This window comes from Nerophis ophidion, linkage group LG14 (assembly GCF_033978795.1).
Source record: "Nerophis ophidion isolate RoL-2023_Sa linkage group LG14, RoL_Noph_v1.0, whole genome shotgun sequence".
Classification (NCBI taxonomy): Eukaryota; Metazoa; Chordata; class Actinopteri; order Syngnathiformes; family Syngnathidae; genus Nerophis; species Nerophis ophidion.
The window spans coordinates 4,325,237-4,348,296 of record NC_084624.1 but is presented as its reverse complement, the minus strand read 5'-3'; the positions used below and the strand labels follow the sequence as shown (position 1 = coordinate 4,348,296).

General features: G+C 40.7%; 2 protein-coding genes and 2 non-coding genes across 4 annotated transcripts in view; all 4 read left to right on the top strand.

Moving 5' to 3' along the window:
• Positions 1 to 2,302: 2,302 nt before the first annotated feature.
• LOC133567998 (small ribosomal subunit protein eS8) lies at positions 2,303 to 6,098 on the top strand. The gene is made up of 6 exons (XM_061919668.1): positions 2,303 to 2,447; positions 4,574 to 4,680; positions 4,891 to 4,990; positions 5,176 to 5,351; positions 5,665 to 5,794; positions 5,943 to 6,098. The coding sequence occupies exons 1-6, from the start codon at positions 2,444 to 2,446 to the stop codon at positions 6,050 to 6,052; spliced, it is 627 nt and encodes a 208-aa protein (XP_061775652.1). The 5' UTR covers positions 2,303 to 2,443; the 3' UTR covers positions 6,053 to 6,098.
• Positions 4,715 to 4,822, top strand: LOC133568995 (small nucleolar RNA SNORD46). The gene has a single exon (XR_009809727.1). It is a non-coding gene; the product is annotated as a small nucleolar RNA SNORD46 (small nucleolar RNA).
• LOC133568994 (small nucleolar RNA SNORD38) lies at positions 5,512 to 5,580 on the top strand. Its single transcript, XR_009809726.1, has one exon. It is a non-coding gene; the product is annotated as a small nucleolar RNA SNORD38 (small nucleolar RNA).
• A 4,853-nt stretch (positions 6,099 to 10,951) lies between the features above and the next one.
• Positions 10,952 to 23,060, top strand: part of acadm (acyl-CoA dehydrogenase medium chain) — a 19,626-nt gene continuing 7,517 nt past the window's right edge. Inside the window, exons 1-8 of the mRNA XM_061919667.1 lie at positions 10,952 to 11,077; positions 15,385 to 15,493; positions 17,823 to 17,920; positions 18,011 to 18,080; positions 18,171 to 18,271; positions 18,335 to 18,415; positions 20,647 to 20,777; positions 20,843 to 20,951. Coding sequence (XP_061775651.1) covers positions 11,063 to 11,077; positions 15,385 to 15,493; positions 17,823 to 17,920; positions 18,011 to 18,080; positions 18,171 to 18,271; positions 18,335 to 18,415; positions 20,647 to 20,777; positions 20,843 to 20,951 — 714 coding nt within the window. The 5' untranslated portion in view covers positions 10,952 to 11,062. The remainder of the gene's footprint in view (positions 11,078 to 15,384; positions 15,494 to 17,822; positions 17,921 to 18,010; positions 18,081 to 18,170; positions 18,272 to 18,334; positions 18,416 to 20,646; positions 20,778 to 20,842; positions 20,952 to 23,060) is intronic.

Here is a 23,060-nt window from a genome sequence, read left to right as displayed (position 1 = left end):
GTCGACACTGCTTTCCCCCAGACCCTTCTCTTCCACTGCACGCCAAGAATTGATTGATTGATTGATTGATTGAAACACTGTTGCGTCACGGTACACACGACGGTGAGTTCAAGAACCGTCGTAATTAGTAGGACAAAACGATGTTCACCAAATACTCTCATCAGTGAAACATACACACAAACATATTAAACAGTGGTAGTTCTAACAGTTGGGAAGGTCTGCGTCATGTTTGTCCTCAAACAAAAAACATTATAAAACCCCCCAAAAAAATTTCCTCCATCTTTTTCTGTTTTCAATCCTTTTTTCTTTTAATAATCTACGAAGCCACTAGGGCGGCGCTAAAGAGCCGCATGCTCTGCCTCACAATACGAAGGTCTGGGGTTCGCTCTGGATTTTTCTGTGTGGAGTTGGCATGTTCTCCCCGTAAATGCGTGGGTTCCCTCCGGGTACTCCGGCTTCCTCCCACCTCCAAAGACATGCACCTGGGGATAGGCCCCTCCCACTTCCAAAGACATGCACCTGGGGATAGGTTGATTGGCAACACTAAATGGTCCCTAGTGTGTGAATGTTGTCTGTCTATCTGTGTTGGCCCTGCGATGGGGTGGCGTCGTGTCCAGCGTGTACCATGCCTTCCACCCGAATGCAGCTGAGATAGGCTCCGGTGACCCCAATAGGGACAAGCGGTAGAAAATGGATGGATGGACCCAGCATACGTTGGGGAGACTATGTCTCCCGGCTGACCTGGGAACGCCTCGGGATCCCCCGGGAAGAGCTGGACGATGTGGTTGGGGAGAGGAAAGTCTGGACTTCCCTGCTTAGGCTGCTGTCCCCGCAACCCGACCTCGGATAAGCGGAAGAAGATGGATGGATGGATGGATGGAACTCAAAGCAAACAAGTCAGATGGATATTTTTTTTGCGATATTAATGTTGCATTGCATCACATTGAGAGGTGTTTCTAATATTATGTGCTTTTTAATGATAAATAATTCAACAAAAACTGCAATTATGAACATTTAGCTCAGGGGTCACCAACCTTTTTGAAAGCAAGAGCTACTTCTTGGGTACTGATTCATGTGAAGGGCTACCAGTTTGATACACACTTAAATATATTGCCAGAAATAGCCAATTTGCTCAATTTACCTTTAATAAATAAATCTATATGTATATTAAAAAAATATGGGTATTTCTGTCTGTCATTCCGTCTTACATTTTTTTTCCTTTTACGGAAGGATTTTTGTAGAGAATAAATGATGAAAAAAAACACTTAATTGAACGGTTTAAAAGAAACAAGAAATTACATTTTGAAACATAATTTATCTTCAATTTCAACTTTTTAAAATTCAAAATTCAACCGGAAAAAAATGAAGAGAAAAATTAGCTCATTCCAATCTTTTTGAAAAAATTAAAACAATTATTTATGGAACATCATTAGCAATTTTTCCTGATTAAGATTAATTTCATAATTTTGATGACATTTTTTAAAAAGGTTAAAATCCAATCTGCACTTTGTTAGAATATATAACAAATTGGACCAAGCTATATTTCTAACAAAGACAAATCATTATTTATTCTAGATTTTCCAGAACAAAAATTTTAAAAGAAATTCAAAAGACTTTGAAATAAGATTTAAATTTGATTCTACAGATTTTCTAGATATGCCAGAACATTTTTATTTTTTATTTTAATCATAATAAGTTTGAAGAAATATTTCACAAATATTCTTCGTGGAAAAAACAGAAGCTAAAATGAAAAAATGAATTCAAATGTATTTACTATTCTTTACAATAAAAAAAAATACTTGAACATTGATTTAAATTGTCAGGAAAGAAGAGGAAGGAATTTAAAAGGAAAAAAGGTATATGTGTTTTAAAATCCTAAAATAATTTTTAAGGTTGTATTTTTTCTTTAAAATTGCCTTTCTGAAAGTTATAAGAAGCAAAGTAAAAAAATAAATGAATTTATTCAAACAAGTGAAGACCAAGTCTTTAAAATATTTTCTTGGATTTTCAAATTCCATTTGAGTTTTGTCTCTCTTAGAAATAAAAATGTCGAGCAAAGCGAGACCAGCTTGCTAGTAAATACATAAAATGTAAAAAATAGAGGCAGCTCACTGGTAAGTGCTGCTATTTGAGCTATTTTTAGAACAGGCCAGCGGGCGACTCATCTGGTCCTTACGGGCAGATGAGTGACCCCTGCTTTTAGACAGTTAGAAGCCCATTATTTAAAAAAAAAAATGAACCTTTAAAATATTACTTCGAATATAACAAATGAAATAATAGATCTTGATACTGCACATTATAGCTTTAAAGAAAATATGACCTAAAATATTTTTGACGACTAAACTACACCAAATCGCGCTGCGGTGTGAGTTCTCGCGAGAACACGCGGCTTCAAACCTTCCCATGGTCCTTTGCGATCCCTCTTTCTAGCCGGCGCCTGAGAATGGGTACGTGTTTTCCTTCTTTGGTCGGGCGGTGAATCCTTCTACATCTGCCGTTTAATCGAAGGAATGGCGAACTGGCCAACAATATTTTTGAAGCTAAACACTTATAGAATTTAGATTTTTTCAACTTGAGCGTTTTGGGCCGTTGTTGATATTTTAGTAGAAGTAATTTCCAGTGGATGCGTGAAACACAAGCCAAGATGGCTTCCTGCTGTCCATGTAGCCAGATGCCGAAGCACAACGGAGACGGCGTAATTGTGGTTTTGGAGAGAGACAAATGCATTTTATTCCCAACGTTTTGGATAGCATTGTTAAGTTCCGACCGCTAATGTGTTAACTGAAGAAAACAGACGCTCCGGTCAAATATTGCTAGCATTAGCTGTTAGCCAGGTAAGCTACTCGTGATTATGTGGCTACAATTGCGTTTTTAAAATAACATGATAGTGTTAATGTAATCAATGCACTATTGTTAGTTTTTGGTTATTCTTCAAATACGTGATGGTGAACCATTTTTGGTGTAATTTGCCCCACTAGGCCATTAGACGCACATGTCTCTACTTACAGTGGACTATTTTAATGAATCCTTTAAATCCTACTGAAATGAGATTTTATTTAAACGAGGATAGCAGGTTCATTGTATGTGTCATACATGATCATTTCGCGACATTGCCATATTTTTGCTGAAAGGATTCAGTAGAGAACATTTACGATAAAATTTGCAACTTTTGGTCGCTAATCATAAAGCCTTGCCTGTACCAAAAGTAGCAGACGATGTGCGGGTGACGTCACAGGTTGTAAGGCTCCTCATAATGTTTTTTTTTATCATAACCACCAGCGGCAAGAGCTATTCGGACCAATAAAGCGACAGTTTCCCCATTAATTTGAGCGAGGATGAAAGGTTTGTGGATGAGGAAAGTTAAAGTGAACAACTAAAAGAAAAAAACAAGAGACGACTCCAGGCGGAGGCAGTGGTAGCGCTTCAGATGTAATTAGACACGTTTACTAGGATTATTCTGGAAAATCCCTTATCTGCTTATTGTGTTAATATTATTTTAGTTAGATTCTAAAGTCATACCTCTTAAGTCGGATGGCTGCGGTGAACGCCAGTGTCTCTGAGAGAAGCCTAGGAGCCAAGATCACAGCTGCCTCTTTGACAGCTACAGGAGGAGGTCCCATATTCCACTGAAGCCTCCGGTAAGAGCCGATTTAATATCGCAATCTTCTCATCCAATAACTTGCTGGTTGATGTAGATAAACATGTTCGCTGGACCGCTCTGTGTTAAAGAGGGACGGCGCGGCGCATTGGGAGAGTGGCCATGCGCAACCCGAGTGTCCCTGGTTCAAATCCCACCTAGTACCAACCTCATCACGTCAGTTGTGTCCTGAGCAAGACACTTCACCCTTGCTCCTGATGGGTGCTGGTTGGCGCCTTGCATGGCAGCTCCCTCCATCAGTGTGTGAATGGGTAAATGTGGAAGTAGTGTCAAAGCGCTTTGAGTACAAATATCGGCTGTGTTTCGGGGCTAAAGGCAGCTGCAATATACCGCGTTCCACCAACAGCATTGTTGTTTATATTCTCCATTATTAATTGAACAAATTGCAAAAGTTTCAGTAAGACAGATGTCCAAATTACTGTGTAATTATGCGATGAAAAGAGACGACTTTTAGCCGTAAGTGGTGCTGGGCTAATATGTCCGCTACAACTCGCGTCATCATTCCGCGACATTTACAACAAGAAACTCCGCAGGAAATGTAAAATTGTAATCTAGTAAACTAAAGCGGCCATATTGGCATGTGTTGCAATGTTAATATTTCATCATTGATATATAAACTATCAGACTGCGTGTTGTCTAGTAGTGGCTTTCAATAGGCCTACAAATATGTGATGGTGAACCATTTCTGGTCTAATTTATGCCACTAGGCCATTAGATGCACATGTCACCATATTTTAATTAATCCATAAGAGTGCAGGTTGACTATGCTTGAGCGACATGATGACCTTTTGCATACCGAGTCTAAAAACAATGTAGACACCCTTGGAGAACTGATTGCTCAAGCTTAGTCGGATATATTGCACTGTATTTGTATGAGCACGTCTGCCAGTCTTCATGAAGTGTTATGTCTTTCAGGTATTTCAAGGGACAACTGGCATAAGCGCCGCAAGACTGGCGGTAAACGTAAACCCTACCACAAGAAGAGGAAGTATGAGCTCGGACGGCCTCCGGCAAACACAAAGGTAAACGCCAATTTGTGGGTTTCAAGCTGGACGCAGCGTGAGTGATGAAAATTGGACCTTAGGTTGGTCTTTTTTGCTCCGTTTTGGCGCAAAGCTAAAGACCTACCGATGTTAGGCCTTGTCATAGTTACACTGACACGCATCAATCAATCTTAACACGTATTTTAATGACATTGTTATTCCACTAACAAAAAATATTTGCTCTTCAAGATCGGGGCTCGACGTATCCACACCGTGAGAGTCCGCGGTGGAAACAAGAAGTACCGCGCTCTGAGGCTGGATGTTGGTAACTTCTCATGGGGGTCTGAATGTAAGTGTCCCATTTTAGTCGTAACTTTTCTGAATCTACACTATGATGATATTTGTTCAGTTCTGCTTCTGAATGCGAGTGCTGATAGTTGAAACTCTGAGTATAACTTGTCGCCACTATTGTTGTCTTCGCCCATAAACAGGTAACATTTTTAAAAAGCCATTTTCTCCCTGTATGGTTCTTAGGCTGCACACGGAAGACCAGGATCATTGACGTGGTCTACAACGCCTCCAATAACGAGCTGGTCAGAACCAAGACTTTGGTGAAGAACTGTATTATTTTGATCGACAGCCTTCCCTTCAGACAGTGGTATGAGGCTCACTACGCCACTCCTCTGGGACGCAAAAAAGGAGCCAAACTGGTATGACAATGTCTTGTTTAACTTTTTTATTGGCTCACTGAGCTAAGTACTTGTAAATATAGTAGACATGAGATGATAGGCTCCAGCTCCCCGTGTGACCCCAAAAGGAACAAACGGTTGAAAATGGATGGATTGAGACGAGGCTTTTCTGTTTTGCGTCTTTCTTTGAAGATAACTTTGCCCAGTTCTGCTACTGAATGCAAGCGATGATAATGGAAACTCTGAGAAAGACAAGCTAGAGATAAAAAAAAACTACATTTGTAATGCCTAAATGCTAACTTTAATCTGATCTTTTGTTTTTCTCCGACTCAAGACTCCTGAGGAGGAAGAGGTCCTGAACAAGAAGAGGTCCAAGAAGTCCCAGAAGAAGTATGAGGAGCGCAAAAAGACAGCCAAGATCAGCACTCTGTTGGAGGAGCAGTTCCTGCAGGGAAAACTACTCGGTGAGTCTGACGGCTTTTAATTTCAAAGTACCAGTGCGGGTGGATGGCATTATTTCAACACACGCTCCTAGTAGAGCACAGGTGGCATCTGTAAAGCTGGAGTCTTGGGCTTTAAAAGCTAAATTTAAAAAATGCCATCTGTCTGCAGCTTGCATCGCCTCCAGACCAGGACAATGCGGCAGAGCAGACGGCTACATCCTGGAGGGCAAAGAACTTGAGTTCTACCTAAGGAAGATCAAGGCCAAGAAAGGCAAATAGATTTACAGCTCTTTGATACGTCAATAAAATCCCAAATGTTCCCAAATCTGCCTGGTTTTTACACTATTGAATTGTTATTCTATGAATGGGCACAATCTAATAGTTGCTTTGTGGTAGTGTCAACATTTAAATACGACAGGAGAATTGCCAACCACTCAAATCCACGCATCAAAGGTAACTGAGAAGAGTAGAAAATGGCTTCTACGCGATGGAACCTGTCCAAGTCCTTGTTTACACAGCACATCTAAAGGATTTTTGCCCTCAAGTAACGCAAATCATGTTTTTTTTGGGGAAATCTAAACACTAACCTGTTAACGAAATGTGTCTGCTAGACTTTTGACAATAATAAAGATTTATCATATTAGGCCTGCACTGGCTTCCTGTGCTCTTAAGAGGCGACTAGGATTTTACTATTGTACAAAATACTGAAGGGTTTAGCTCCATCCTATCTTGCTGATTGTATTGTACCATATGTCCAAGCAAGAAATGTCCATTCTACGAACTCCGGTTTAGTGATTCCAATAACCCAAAAACATTCTGCGGGCTCTAGAGCATTTTCTATTGGGGCTCCAGTACTCTGGATTGCACTCCTGGTAACAGAGATGCTACCTCAGTAGAAGCATTTAAGTCTCATCTAAAAACTCATTTATATACTCTAGCCTTTAAATAGACCCCCTTTTAGATCTATCTCTTTACTGCTCCACCCCCCTCTCCTGTGTGGAGAGGTTAGTAGGTGACCACAGATAAAGTACCAGCTGTTCAAAGTCGGGACACTGGACCGCTTTTCGGTGCATCAGTTGGGGACATCTCAGCCCTGCTGACCTGTCTCCGCTCAAGATGATCCCCCTGCTGGCCCCACTATGTACTGGACTCTCTTCAAATCTGATCTTTCTGCATCAGATTTTCGGGGACCAGCTTTCCACATGTGGCACATAAATGCATGAAAAATACAACTTAACTATAGAGCTGAGTCAGTGGGAGCCCTGGGGTTGTTTCTTTGTAATGAGATCCCCAGCAGGTTGATGGTAGTTATACACCTTCCACCTGCTGGAGATTGTAGATGGAAATTAGCTATTAATGTGCATTGTATCATGTCAAGAAGTTGCAACAAAAATAAAGAAAGGTAACTTTTATTAACAAGCTCATTGCTGAATGCAGTGGGACAGGCGAAAGTTAAGTAGGAGAAAATGCAGTCTTTATGATATCCATCCATTTTCTACCACTTATTCATTTTGTATTTAATGTTTCTGTATGGCACGGTAGCAAATGCATCATGGACGCCTGGTCTAAAATCCAAAAATAACACTCTTGGCATTCCAAGTGACTGCTCTTTAATATTTGGAATAACAAAAACAAGGTGCAGGACATTTCCATTTTCTACCGCTTATTCCCTTCCAGGGTCGCGGAGGGCGCTGGCGCCTATCTCAGCTACAATCGGGCGGAAGGCAGGGTACACCCTGAACAAGTCGTTGAAAATGGATGTAGAGGCTCTGTACCATGTGTCTAAACTCTTAGCACCAAGGAATGTGTCTAGAAAAATCTAATGTGCATAAAAGTGGTAAAAATCAATCCATTTTAGATCAGTAACATATACTTGCCTAATAAAGGCGTCATATCTTTGTGTTAGATCAGTGGTCCCCAACCACCGGGCCGCAGAATCGTCCATCCATCCATTTTCTACCGCTTATTCCCTTTCGGGGTCGCGGGGGGCGCTGGCGCCTATCTCAGCTACAATCGGGAATCATTTTTTTATTAATTTATATTTAAAAAATATATATTTTTTATTTTTTTATTAAATCAACATAAAAAACACTATATACACTTACAATTAGTGCACCAACCACAAAAACCTCCCTTTTTCATGACAAAAAAAAAAAATTGTCCCCCGGGCCGCGGCATAATTTTATTAAGCGTTGACCGGTCCGCGGATACAAAAAGGTTGGGGACCACTGTGTTAGATGACCAAACAAATGTGTTAAATATTTAATCACGTCTTGATTACTGTAACGTATTATTTTCGGCTCTCCCCATGTCTAGCATTAAAAGATTACAGTTGGTACAAAATGCGGCTGCTAGACTTTTGACAAGAACAAGAAAATTTGATCACATTACGCCTGTACTGTATATACCTTTATATACATATATACATACATATATACCTATACTGTATATACCTTTATATACATATATACATACATATATACCTATACTGTATATACCTTTATATACATATATACATACATATATACCTATACTGTATATACCTTTATATACATATATACCTATACTGTATATACCTTTATATACATATATACATACATATATACCTATACTGTATATACCTTTATATACATATATACATACATATATACCTATACTGTATATACTTTTATATACATATATACATACATATATACCTATACTGTATATACCTTTATATACATATATACATACATATATACCTATACTGTATATACCCTTATATACATATATACATACATATATACCTATACTGTATATACCTTTATATACATATATACATACATATATACCTATACTGTATATACTTTTATATACATATATACATACATATATACCTATACTGTATATACCTTTATATACATATATACATACATATATACCTATACTGTATATACCTTTATATACATATATACATACATATATACCTATACCGTATATACCTTTATATACATATATACATACATATATACCTATACTGTATATACTTTTATATACATATATACATACATATATACCTATACTGTATATACCTTTATATACATATATACATACATATATACCTATACTGTATATACCTTTATATACATATATACATACATATATACCTATACCGTATATACCTTTATATACATATATACCTATACTGTATATACTTTTATATACATATATACATACATATATACCTATACTGTATATACCTTTATATACATATATACATATATATATACCTATACTGTATATACCTTTATATACATATATACATACATATATACCTATACTGTATATACCTTTATATACATACATACATACATATATACCTATACTGGCTCACCTGCACTGGCTTCCTGTGCACTTAAGATGTGACTTTAAGGTTTTACTACTTACGTATAAAATACTACACGGTCTAGCTCCATCCTATCTTGCCAATTGTATTGTACCATATGTCCCGGCAAGAAATCTGCGTTCAAAAGACTCCGGCTTATTAGTGATTTCTAAAGCCCAAAAAAAGTCTGCGGGCTATAGAGCGTTTTCCGTTCGGGCTCCAGTACTCTGGAATGCCCTCCCGGTAAAACTTCGAGATGCCACCTCAGTAGAAGCATTTAAGTCTCACCTTAAAACTCATTTGTATACTCTAGCCTTTAAATAGACCCCCATTTTAGACCAGTTGATCTGCCGTTTCTTTTCTCTTCCCCCCTCTCTCTTCTGGAGGGGGGGGGGCACAGGTCTGGTGGCCATGGATGAAGTGCTGGCTGTCCACAGTTGGGCCCTGGGGTGGACCACTCGCCTGTGCATCGATTGGGGACATCTCTGTGCTGCTGACCCGTCTCTGCTCGGAATGATCCTCTGCTGGCCCCACTATGGACTGGACTCTCACTATTATGTTAGATCCACTATGGACTGGACTCTTACTATTATGTTAGATCCACTATGGACTGGACTCTCACTATTATGTTGGATCCACTATGGACTGGACTCTCACTGTTATGTTAGATCCACTATGGACTGGACTCTCACTATTATGTTAGATCCACTATGGACTGGACTCTCACTATTATGTTAGATCCACTATGGACTGGATTCTCACTATTTTGTTAGATCCACTATGGACTGGACTCTCACTATTATGTTAGATCCACTATGGACTGGACTCTCACTATTATGTTAGATCCACTATGGACTGGACTTTTACAATATTATCTTAGATCCACTATGGACTGGACTCTCACTATTATGTTATATCCACTATGGACTGGACTTTCACAATCCATCAATCCATCCATTTTCTACCGCTTATTCCATTTGGGGTTGCGGCGTTCGCTGATGCCTATCTCAGCTGCAATCGGACGGAGGGCGGGGTACAGCCTGGACAAGTCGCAACCTCACCGCAGGGCCCTGTCCTCTCCAAGGTTTCTCATAGTCATTCACTTTGACATCCCACTGGGTTGTGAGTTTTTCCTTGCCCTTATGTGGGCTCTGAACCGAGGATGTCGTTGTTGCTTGTGCAGCCCTTTGAGACACTTGTAACTTAGGGCGATATAAACAAACATTGATTGATTGATTGATTGACATATTTGCACTACATTGTAGTAGTGACTAGATGTTGGTACGTCACGTAATTAAGACACGTGACTCAGAATCAAACTTAATTTTGACTTTATATGGATGGATAGAATTTAATCATTGATCATTTAATCATGGAATTTACCATGAATTGATTAACGTGGACCCCGACTTAAACAAGTTGGAAAACTTATTTGGGTGTTACCATTTAGTGGTCAATTGTATGGAAAATGTACTGAACCGTGCAATTTACTAACAAAAGTATCAATCAAATCCATCCATTCTACCGCATATTCCCTTTGGGGTCGTCGCCTCATCACAGGGCATCAATCAAATTATAAGCATTAATTGAGTTGCATTTGAGCGGTACATTGATGCAGTAATAACGCAATCGTCTTACTGTTTTACATAATCTGTTCATCGTTTACTCGCATCCAGTTTGACGGAATCAAGTAAAGCTTTAAAACAAACACTTGAAGGCATGAAACACGAACTTAGGTAACAAAGTAGGGCAGAGGTCGCGCCTTAAAGCGCCGACGGAGGTCATGTGACTGAACACACTGTTGCGATTGGCTGCCATGGCGGCCACGTGACTGAACGCACTGCTGTGATTGGCTGCTTTGGCGGTCATATTGAAGTGGGGTAAAGGCAACTGCTCCAGTGTTGTCGTCTCGCCGAAGTTGAACAATGTTGTGGAATAAGGTATGTGTCTTGCGTGTTTTTCCCCCACTCAAACCTCGTGTAGCTCACATAGTTTAGTCCCTTTCTGTCGATTAAAGGTGGATAATTCCAATTTGTGGGCTTCGACTCCCAGTTGTACTAGCTTAGTCGGTCACTTGCTAACATTAGCTTGATTGTTTAACGCAGGCCTGGGTGATTATTTTGACTCTGGGGCCACGTTTAGAGAACAAAATGTGTCAGGGGGCCGTTATATCTATTTTTTTAGGTACACTGATACAAAACCTTGAATGCTAAAAACGTTATGACAGACCGTCGTAAACATCCATCTTCTTCCGCTTATACGAGGTCGGGTCGCGGGGGCAGCAGCCTAAGCAGGGAAGCCCAGACTTCCCTCTCCCCAGCCACTTCGTTTAGCTCTTCCCGGGGGATCCCGAGGCGTTCCCAGGCCAGCCGGGAGATATAGTCTTCCCAATGTGTCCTGGGTCTTCCCCATGCCCTCCTACCGGTTGGACGTGCCCTAAACACCTCCCTAGGGAGGCGTTCGGGTGGCATCCTGACAAGGGGCCCGAACCACCTCATCTGGCTCATCTCGTGTGAAGGAGCAGCGGATTTACTTTGAATGAATGTTTTATTTTGAGCCATGCAAACAAAACAAGAGCATGACATAAAATACAAAATAAATTTATAAATACATTATTTTTACACCTACGTTGAAAACATTACATGTGACTAATCTTTTGGAGATGTCAAGATTGGCTCAAAAGGGAGTGGGAAGAAGTAAACTTATTAGGTCCCACCCCTATACATATACAATATATATTTACAATATATAATACAATAATATATATAATATAATTCAGTTCAGTGGTTGCTGCGTAGATGCTATATATTATCTATATATATCCATCCATTTTCTACACACTTACATATATACATATGTAAGCTCCTCCCGGATGGCAGAGCTTCTCACCCTATCTCTAAGGGAGAGACCCACCCCCCGGCGGAGGAAACTCATTTGGGCCGCTTGTACCCGTGATCTTATCCTTTCGGTCATGACCCAAAGCTCATGACCATAGGTGAGGATGGGAACGTAGCTCAACCGGTAAATTGAGAGCTTCGCCTTCCGGCTCAGCTCCTTCTTCACCACAACGGATCGGTACAACGTCCGCATTACTGAAGACGCCGCACCGATCCGCCTGTCGATCTCACCATCCACTCTTCCCTCACTCGTGAACAAGACTCCTAGGTACTTGAACTCCTCCACTTGGGGCAGGGTCTCCTCCCCAACCCGGAGATGGCACTCCACCCTTTTCCGGGCGAGAACCATGGACTCGGACTTGGAGGTGCTGATTCTCATTCCGGTCGCTTCACACTCGGCTGCGAACCGATCCAGTGAGAGCTGAAGATCCCGGCCAGATGAAACCATCAGGACCACATCATCTGCAAAAAGCAGAGACCTAATCCTGCACCCACCAAACCGGAACCCCTCAGCGCCTTGACTGCGCCTAGAAATTCTGTCCATAGAAGTTATGAACAGAATCGGTGACAAAGGACAGCCTTGGCGGAGTCCAACCCTCACTGGAAATGTGTCCGACTTACTGCCAGCAATGCGGACCAAGCTCTGACACTGATCATACAGGGAGTGGACCACCACAATAAGACAGTCCGATACCCCATACTCTCTGAGCACTCCCCACAGGACTTCCCGAGGGACACGGTCTAGTGCCTTCTCCAAGTCCGCAAAGCACATGTAGACTGGTTGGGCCAACTCCTATGCACCTGGTCCACAGTTCCACGACCAGGACGAAAACCACACTGTTCCTCCTGAATCCGAGGTTGGACTATCCGGCGTAGTCTCCTCTCCAGTACACCTGAATAAACCTTACCGGGAAGGCTGAGGACAACAGAATTTGAATTTTTACATTTTTCTATGAACGATAAAACACAGAATATTTACAAAATATGACTGTCACACCCTTTTCGATCGACATATTTTACAATCAAGTCAAACGCAACAAACAGTGAAATATGAATGTGAAGGGTACACAATAAACCCAACTACAATCTAAAATATGTCGGCTATTTGCTGAATTATCCCCCAGGGATCAATAAAGTACTTTCTATTATATTCTATTATATTCTATATATCACTAAGCTTTAGAACTTTGTTGTGAAAATCTCCTTCCGTGTCTGTGGAAACGCTTCCCGCCCACACTGCTTGGTACCTTGTCTGAGCTGCTGTGACGTAGATGACCTTAGTAACTAATTAGATGAGCATAGTAACTAATTAGATGAGCATAGTAACTAATTAGATGACCATAGTAACTAATTAGATGACCATAGTAACTAATTAGATGACTATAGTAATTAATTAGATGAGCATAGTAACTAATTAGATGAGCATAGTAACTAATTAGATGAGCATAGTAACTAATTAGATGACCATAGTAACTAATTAGATGAGCATAGTAACTAATTAGATGACCGTAGTAACTAATTAGATGACCGTAGTAACTAATTAGATGACCGTAGTAACTAATTAGATGACCGTAGTAACTAATTAGATGACCGTAGTAACTAATCAGATCAGTGGTTCTCAACCTTTTTTCAGTGATGTACCCCTGTGAAAATGTTTTTGATTCAAGTACTCTCTAATCAGAGCAAAGCATATTTGGTTGAAAAAAAGAGATCCATCCATCCATTTACTACCGCTTATTCCCTTTGGGGTCGCGGGGGGCAAAAAGAGATAAAGAAGTAAAATACAGCACTATGTCATCAGTTTCTGATTTATTAAATTGTATAACAGTGCAAAATATTGCTCATTTCTTGAACTATTTAGCGGTTGGTAGAGTGGCCGTGCCAGCAACTTGAGGGTTGCAGGTTCGATTCCCGCTTCTGCCAACCTAGTCACTGCCGTTGTGTCCTTGGGCAAGACACTTTACCCACCTGCTCCCAGTGCCACCCACACTGGTTTAAATGTAACTTAGATATTGGGTGTCACTATGTAAAGCGCTTTGAGTCACTAGAGAAAAAAACGCTATATAAATCTAATTCACTTCACTTCACAACTATTTGAAAAAAAAAGTTTAAAAACAACTAAAAACTTGTTGAAAAATAAACAAATGATTCCGTTATAAATAAAGATTTCTCCACATAGAAGTAATCATCAACTTAAAGTGCCCTCTTTGGGGATTGTAATAGAGATCCATCTGGATTCACGAACTTAATTCTAAACATTTCTTCACAAAAAAAGACATGTTTAACAATATTTATGCAACATGTCCACAAAAAATCTAGCTGTCAACCCTGAATATTGCATTGTTGCATTTCTTTTCACACTTTATGAACTTACATTCATATTTTGTTGAAGTATTATACAATAAATATATTTATAAAGGATTTTTGAATTGTTGCTATTTTTAGAATATTTAAAAAATCTCACGTACCCCTTGGCATACCTTAAAGTACCCCCAGGGGTACACGTACCCCCATTTGAGAACCAATGTTATATTTTGCTAAGCTTTAGAACTTTTTTGTAAAAATCTCCGTCCGCGTTTGTGGAAACGCTCCCCGCCCACTCTGCTTGGTACCTTGTTTGAGCTGCTGTGACGTAGATGACCATAGTAACTAATTAGATGACCATAGTAACTAATTAGATGACCATAATTACTAATTAGATGACCACAGTAACTAATTAGATGACCATAGTAACTGGTATATCATACATAAACTCAGATTCCAACCATTAAAATACTTAGTATAGTTGAAGACTTACGGTCATTAGAAAACATCACTGCACGTTTTCATAACATGGTCACTACTGCCTACTTTGTCTTGTTATATTCTTATTTTACTGTTATATTGTTATTCCCATTGTTTTTATTCTTTTTGTAATATTTCTCTATTTTGTTTCCTTTTAAACCCCCATTATTTACTCTTTACTCTTTTTTAAATTGATCTCAACTCTGTACACTGCTGCTGGAATTTTAATTTTCCGGAAGGAACTCACCTGAAGGAATCAATAAAGTTCTATCTATCTATCCTATCCATTCTATCTATCTATCATAATGGCAGCTACACTTTCCATCTTAAAGATCTAAAAAAATTATTTGAGAAGGTCCAGCAGGCCGGATTGAAAAGCTCAACAGGCCACATGTGGCCCCCGGGTCTTAATTTGCCCAGGTCTGGTTTAACGTGTTAAAAAAAACACTTGACAGCGTTTGTTGCACGAACCTCAAAGTTGATATCACATCCAAACCAAAGTAATAATACTTGGTTATATTGCGTGAAAATGTGTGACATGGTCCCCCCCCATCTCTCGGTACCAGGTACTCCGGGCCAGCGCGCGCTGTGGTGTCCGGCTGCAGAGCTCCGGCGCGGCGGCCGCCAGCGTCAAAACCTCCACGGATCACTCGGCGGCAAACGGTTTCTCGTTTGGTAGGTATTGTACAAATCTTGTTTATTTACTATGCTATCATATCCGCCTTTTTAAAAATAGCAATTTTCCATTGTAAACCCCGAATAATAGATTTACAAGGCAATCCATTTTCTACCGCTTGTCCCTTTCGGGGTCGTGAGGGGTGCGGGAGCCTATCCCAGCTGCATGCGGGCTGAAGGCGGCGTACACCCTGGACAAGTCGCCACCTCATCACAGGGCCGACACAGACAGACAACATTCACACTCACGTTCACATTGCCAATTTAGGCCCCGTTTATAATAATGATAATAATAACAATGGATTAGATTTACAGTATATCGCGCTTTTCTATTATTAGATACTCAAAGCGCTCACAGAGAAGTTGGAACCCACATTCATTCACACCTGGTGGTGGTAAGCTACATCTGTAGCCACAGCTGCCCCGGGGTAGACTGACGGAAGCGTGGCTGCCAGTTTGCGCCCACGGCCCCTCCGACCACCACCTATCATTCATTCACCAGTGTGAGCGGCATCGGGGGGAATGGTGAAGTGTCCTGCCCAAGCCGGATAAAGTTATCAAGGCTAAATCACAGCTAACCTTATCCGGTAATCAAAAAGGTCACCCAATGAACCTGATTTCTCTACAGGATGACCTCTCTGGTCAACAAAAGCCCCATGAAGATTCTAGCGGGAACTCTCACTCAGCCATTTTACGGTACCCCAGCACCTCCAAAACCCTCAAATCACGACTCCAAACGTCCCAGAACAAGCTAGTCGGGTTACTTCTAGACCTCCACCCCAGATCACATCTCACTCCAACCCACTTCTCCAAAGTGGGCTGGCTCAGGTTAGAGGACAGAATAAAACAACTTGCACTGAGCCTAGTCTATAAAATCCGCTACACCTCTCTGATACAGAAGTACATGTCAAACTACTTCCATAATGTAAATGACCGCCATAACCACAACACCAGGGGAGAGCTCCACAAACCATGTTAAACCCAGATTCCGATCTAACAAAGGTCTTAACTCATTGTCTTTCTATGCCACATCAAAGTGGAATGCACTCCCAACAAGTGTAAAATAAAAGGGTATCACTATCATCCTTCAAAACTGCACTAAAAGGACACCTCCAAGCCTAGACTAATCCCCTCCCTCCACCACATCCCACCTCCGCGGATTGTAAATAATCAAATATATATACTTGTTCTTATGCTTCTGAGCTCACTATGGTCACCACTCGCTGTACATATCCTACCAAGTCAGACCTACACTGTTTAAATGTCCATTTCTCAGATGATATTATTATTAAATGACCGAAGTATGCTGATAGCAACCCAACTTAACCCCCCTCAGCCGTCCCACCCCCCGTATTGTAAATAATGTAAATAATTCAATGTATATAATCTGATGATTAACTTTTGTGATAACTGTATTATGCTGATAGTATATATTTGTACCATGAATTAATCAACGTGGACAACCCTAACCATTTAGTGGTCAGTTGTACGGAATACAGTATGTACTGTACTGTGCAATCTACTAATAAAAGCTTCAATCAAAGTGTCCACATACAACAATGCTACCGTTTAAGACCACCGCTCCTCTCTGTCCACCAGCGCAACACGACCTAGTACGCATGCGCGGAAAATGTGCATGTCGTAGTCACCTCTAGTATTGCTTTGTGTGCAAGTTCCTAAATGTAACTTATCTGAACAGTATCCATTGTTGTGGTATTTCAATGAACCGGCATCCAGTGTGCGGTGGAGCTTTATTGTAGTGAATCACACCTGAGCAATCATAAATTAGTCAAATCTTTATTAGACACGTAAACAATGTGACATAGAACATTTTGCATCAATCAAACTAGGGATCTAAACATCTGGTGAGGACACTCCTCACTCTTCTGCCTTCACCTTCATTGTCCATTCCTTTTTGGTGACTTTATATACTCTGGACCTAGACGACGAGTCTGCAACATACATGGCGGACTATAACTGATACAGTCTGCTTTGCCAGTTCAAATGCATTCGATTGTTTTCTGTAGTTTTCCATCAACGGCCAGGTAATACAAAGTACACGCTACCTTTTTTTAATCACATCCACGGAGCTCGCATTCTTGTTGTCTCTCCTTTGACAAATGGACAACGTTTTTCGCAAACTAAAACCACAGCTGACATCGACATTCAAAAGTTATCTTGCTGTCTGAGAAGTGTTGTATCCCAAATAGCTGCAATCACTTTCTCTTAAGGTTTCCATGTGTGATTTCCACCAGCAGCTGTACTAGGTATGGCTTGTTTTGTTCAGTTTTTAAAACGTTGTCATTTAAGTCTTCTTTTTGTTCCACAGAGTTTACGGAACAACAACGAGAGTTCCAGCAGCTGGCGCGCAAGTTTGCACGAGAAGAAATCATCCCTTATGCTGCAGATTATGACAAAAATGGAGAGGTTGGTTATTGCCAAGATAGGGTGGTGATTTGTTTTAATTGATCTTCAATTGGCACTGGCTTATAGTACAACAATTGAACCTTTCCACAGTATCCAATGCCAATCATCAAGAAAGCGTGGGAGCTTGGACTGATGAACAGCCACATTGCAGAGGACTATGGTGAATTTTTTTTTAAATAATTTCACATTATGTGGAGTTAAAATCACCTTTCCTGACATATCTTTTTAATCTTCTGTGGTGTCTTTTCAGGGGGCATGGGCTTGTCCATCTTCGACAACTGCCTTATCACAGAGGAGCTGGCCTACGGCTGCACTGGAGTGCAAACCGCCATCGAGGCCAACTCTTTGGGCGTGAGTTTATAAAACATCTTCATGTGTGTTTTGCTGTAACAATTTGTTTAAATGCCTCTACAGCAAATGCCTGTGATTATTGCTGGCAACGAGGAACAGAAGAAGAAATATCTTGGAAGAATGACAGAGGAGCCTCTTATGTGTGTAAGTCCTTTTTTTATTCCGAGATGCGATTTGACTTTCGATTTCACCTGAAGTTTCCAACCACACATCCCCTTGTAAGGTTTAAATGTAAAGGCAATGTCTTGAATGACACTTTTAAATAGAGATGTCCGTTATTATCCGACTGCTGATATATGTAATATCGGAAATTATCTGTATCTGTTTCAAAAAAGTAAAATGTATGACTTTTTTAAACTGCCGCTGTACGGAGTGGTACACTGACGTAGGTAGAAGTACAGAGCGCCAATAAACCTTTTAAGGCACTGTCTTTGCATGCCGGCCCAATCACATATCTACTGCTTTTCACACACAAACACACAAGTAAATGCAGGGCATATGTGGTCAACAGCCGTACAGGTCACACCGAGGTTGGCCGTATAAACAATTTTAACACTGTTACAAATATGCGCCACACTGTGAACCCACACCAAACAAGAATGACAAACACTTTTCCGGAGAACATCCGCACCATAACCCAACATAAACACAACAAAACTCCTTGCAGCACTAACTCTTCCTGGAAGCTACAATATACACACCCCGCCCACCTCAACCTCCCCATGCATTCCCAGGGAGAGCATGTCCCAAATTCCAAGCTGCTGTTTTGAGGCATGTTTAAAAAAAATAATGCACTTTGTGACTTCAATAGTAAATATGTCAGTGCCGTGTTGGCATTTTTTCCATAGCTTGAGTTGATTTTATTTTGGAAAACCTTGTTACATTGTTTAATGCATCCAGCGGGGCATCACAAAAAAAATAGGCATAATAATGTGTAGGGGTGTAACGGTACACAAACATTTTGGTTCGGTACGTACCTCAGTTTAGAGGTCACGGTTCAGTTAATTTTCGGTAGAGTAAGAAAACAACAAAATATAATTTTTTTGGTTATTTACCAAATTTGTAAACAATGGCTTTATCCATTTAACATTGGGAACACTATAATAATTCTGCCCACATTAATCCACATTAAACTGCCTAAATTGGTCCTAGTGTGTGAATGTCGCCTGTCTATCTGTGTTGGCCCTGCGATGAGGTGGCGACTTGTCCAGGGTGTACACCGCCTTCCGCCCGATTGTAACTGAGATAGGCACCAGCGCCCCCGCAACCCCAAAGGGAATAAGCGGTAGAAAATGGATGGATGGAAGTTGTTGCTTTGATTAAATAAAATGGCCAAACCTTTCTTCTACATATAAAAAGTGCAACATTAAACAGTTTCAAGTCCTCATCATGCTTAATTTATTACAGCATTTGGGAAGCCTGTAGTTCCCTTAATTATGTAAAACTAGGCTGCTACATTACTAATGATTAATATAACTATAGCTGAAAAAATAGTACAATAGCAATAGGAGAGACTATTCATCCCTGAACACCGTGGAGTTCATGTAGGCTTTATGATGTACTTATATTTTTAGATTAACTATCAAGAGACAGAAACTCTTCATTTGACATAATGCCCATTTTTGCTGCTTCAACACAGAAAAAGGTAAAGTGAAATAGCTTTTTCATTGTGGGTCAATAATGCTTGTCTTTCTCTGACAGACAGGGCTTTGCTGTCCGTAACACACACACACACACACACTGCAAAATGAGCTAAGGTTACGCTAAACATTAATTAGCCTTCACCTCAAGGACTTCGAGCGAGCTGAGCTACCGCTTATACTTCTACAACGTAAATGGGATTATAGTGATGTTACTAGTAGTTGACTCGGAAGTGTTTATTATAATTTGGGGAGAGTCCGCTGCATTATGCTCGCCTGCTAAACACCTTTCTGCTCTCTCCACCGTCTGTACTCTCTGCCTGCTCGAGCACTGACTACATGCTCTCTGAATACGCACTGCTGATTGGCTGTCACCGCTCTGCGTGGAACCAATCAAATGGTTTTGTGGGTGGGACAACGGTGGGTGCTGCAGGGAGTACTGACCGGGGCAGAACTGAGCGGAGCAGCTTGTTAAAACTTTAGCTTGACCTCTTTAAGGTTGTTGTTTTTAAGGCAGCCACCTTAACAACAAAGCGCTGCGGGAAACCCTGAGCTGAGCTTGGCAACAGAGAAAATGTAACGAAAGCTCACAGCAAAGTCAAATTACTTGCACAAGAGGACGAAGTGCAAGATGAATGATTTGTGGCTCCAGAACGATCAATTTAATGCATGGTCAAAGCTGGTGGATGGAAGCGTGTAGAGTGGTTTTCACTTTAAGATTTTTTTGTTCTGCAGGCGTACTGCGTGACAGAGCCAGGCGCCGGCTCCGACGTGGCGGGCGTCAAGACGCGGGCCGTCAAGAAGGGTGACGAGTACGTGGTCAACGGCCAGAAGATGTGGATCACCAATGGCGGCAAAGCTAACTGGTGGGTGTGTGTGCATTGTACAGTGCCATGTTGTTTATGTAGTTAATGTTACCTTCAAATAACAGGTACTTCCTCCTGGCCCGCACTGATTCGGACCCAAAATGTCCCACCAACAAGGCTTTTACGGGCTTCATTTTGGATGCAGACACCCCTGGAGTTCAACCGGGTAGAAAAGTAAGACTTATTTAACAGGGTTTTTGCGGGTCATTAGATAGATTTTGAGATATCTAAGCCTGAACTGGCAAAAAATTTGATGTGCAGAGGCATTACACAAAGTTAATACAATTGTAGGCCTGGGCCGATGGTCAATAGTTAAGGAACTTTAAGTTCCTGGAAACTTTAGTTCAAGGAACTACAGGTTCCTGTAGACCTATGTGGTATGTTTCCACCACATTTTACAGTTCAGAGTAGTTTATACAAATCAGTATGTAAATGCTTTAGTACAACTCTGTACATTGATACTATTAAATAGCAGACAATAATAGGTTATTTAATTAAAACATAAGTAAACTTAAAGTAACAAACGATAAAAGAGATGTTTTTTTTTTTGTTGAAGTGTACCGAATTGATTACAAAAAATGTCAGGCTTTCGTCCAGTGTCCAACAGTCAGAAAGTTGTCCTTTCAGTAAATAAGGAAATAATTAGGGTCAGGCGAGTCCTTATAGTCCATTTCAGCGTAAATGCAAGTGTTTATTTCACTGCGACAGCACTAACACGTCAGTTCGTTTGTGTAATTACTAGCCTCAACCCAAGTGTAGTGTCTCTATTTTTACAGCATGTAATAAAGTAAATAGTGAATATTTGATGTAATTCACCTTTGTTCCACTTGTGTACTGCCTCCTTTTATATTCCACATTTCTCCAACGAAAGTCTCAGAGTAGTAATCAGCTGAGGTCGTCGGAATACGTTTAAAAGAGTCTATGCACTTCTTAGTTTTGCATATTGAAAAGTAGTTTGTAGAAAATATTGAACTGCATAGTTTAAAGACTGCGACTGAGTAAAACACTGCAAGATAGTTCCACTGTGTGCTTCACCACACAAATGCACCACAAAAGCTTGTGTTCGAAAAAGTAAGTTTTAGGAACTCCCCCCAAATGTGTTCAAACGTGTAGTGTTTGACAGCTAAAGTCAGAACACTGGAAACTTGGAAGGCTACATCCTGTGAACGTGATCATGCTGTGGTTTAAGGGCAAAAATGGGGAAAATGGCAATTTTGGGAAAAGTGGATGGGAGGCTAACTTTTGAAAACCTAGTTAAAGGGGAACATTATCAGCAGACCTATGTAAGCGTCAATATATACCTTGATGGTGCAGAAAAAAGACCATAAGTTTTTTTTAACCGATTTCCGAACTCTAAATGGGTGAATTTTGGCGAATTAAACGCCTTTCTGTTTATTGCTCTGGTGGCGATGACGTCAGAATGTGACATCGCCGAGGTAACACACCCACCATTTTCATTTTCAACACATTACAAACACCGGGTCTCAGCTCTGTTATTTTCCGTTTTTTGGACTATTTTTTGGAACCTTGGAGACATCATGCCTCGACGGTGTGTTGTCGGAGGGTGTAACAACACTAACAGGGAGGGATTCAAGTTGCACCACTGGCCCGAAGATGCCAAAGTGTCTGCCGCCAGACCCCCATTGAATGTGCTGGAGTGTCTCCACATTTGACCGGCGATGTTAAGGCAGACATGGCACAGAGATGTATGGATAACCTGCAAATGCATTTGCAACAATAGTCAACGAAATCACAAAGGTGAGTTTTGTTGATGTTGACTGCCAGCTAATCGATGCTAACATGCTATGCTAATCGATGCTAACATGCTATCTACTGGCGGTGCTAAAGCAGACATAGAAGAGAGATGTATGGATAACCTGTAGATTCATTTGCAACTATATTACGTTTCCTTCCACCCACATTTAATCCGAAAAAAACACTTACCAATCGACGGATTTAAGTTGCTCCAGTGTCAAAAGATGCGAAAGTCCTGATGGTTTGGTCCGCACATTTTACCGGCGATGCTAACGCAGCTATTCGGCCATGCTATGGCTATGAATAGCGTCAATAGCTATTCGCTCAATAGCTTCAGTTTCTTCTTCAATACTTTCATACTCCAACCATCTGTTTCAATACATGCGTAATCTGTTGAATCGCTTAAGTCGCTGAAATCCGAGTTTGAATCCGAGCTAATGTCGCTATATCTTGCTGTGGTATTCCCATTGTTTGTTTACATTGGCAGCACTGTGTGACGTCACAGGGAAATGGCCAGTGTCTTCGCAG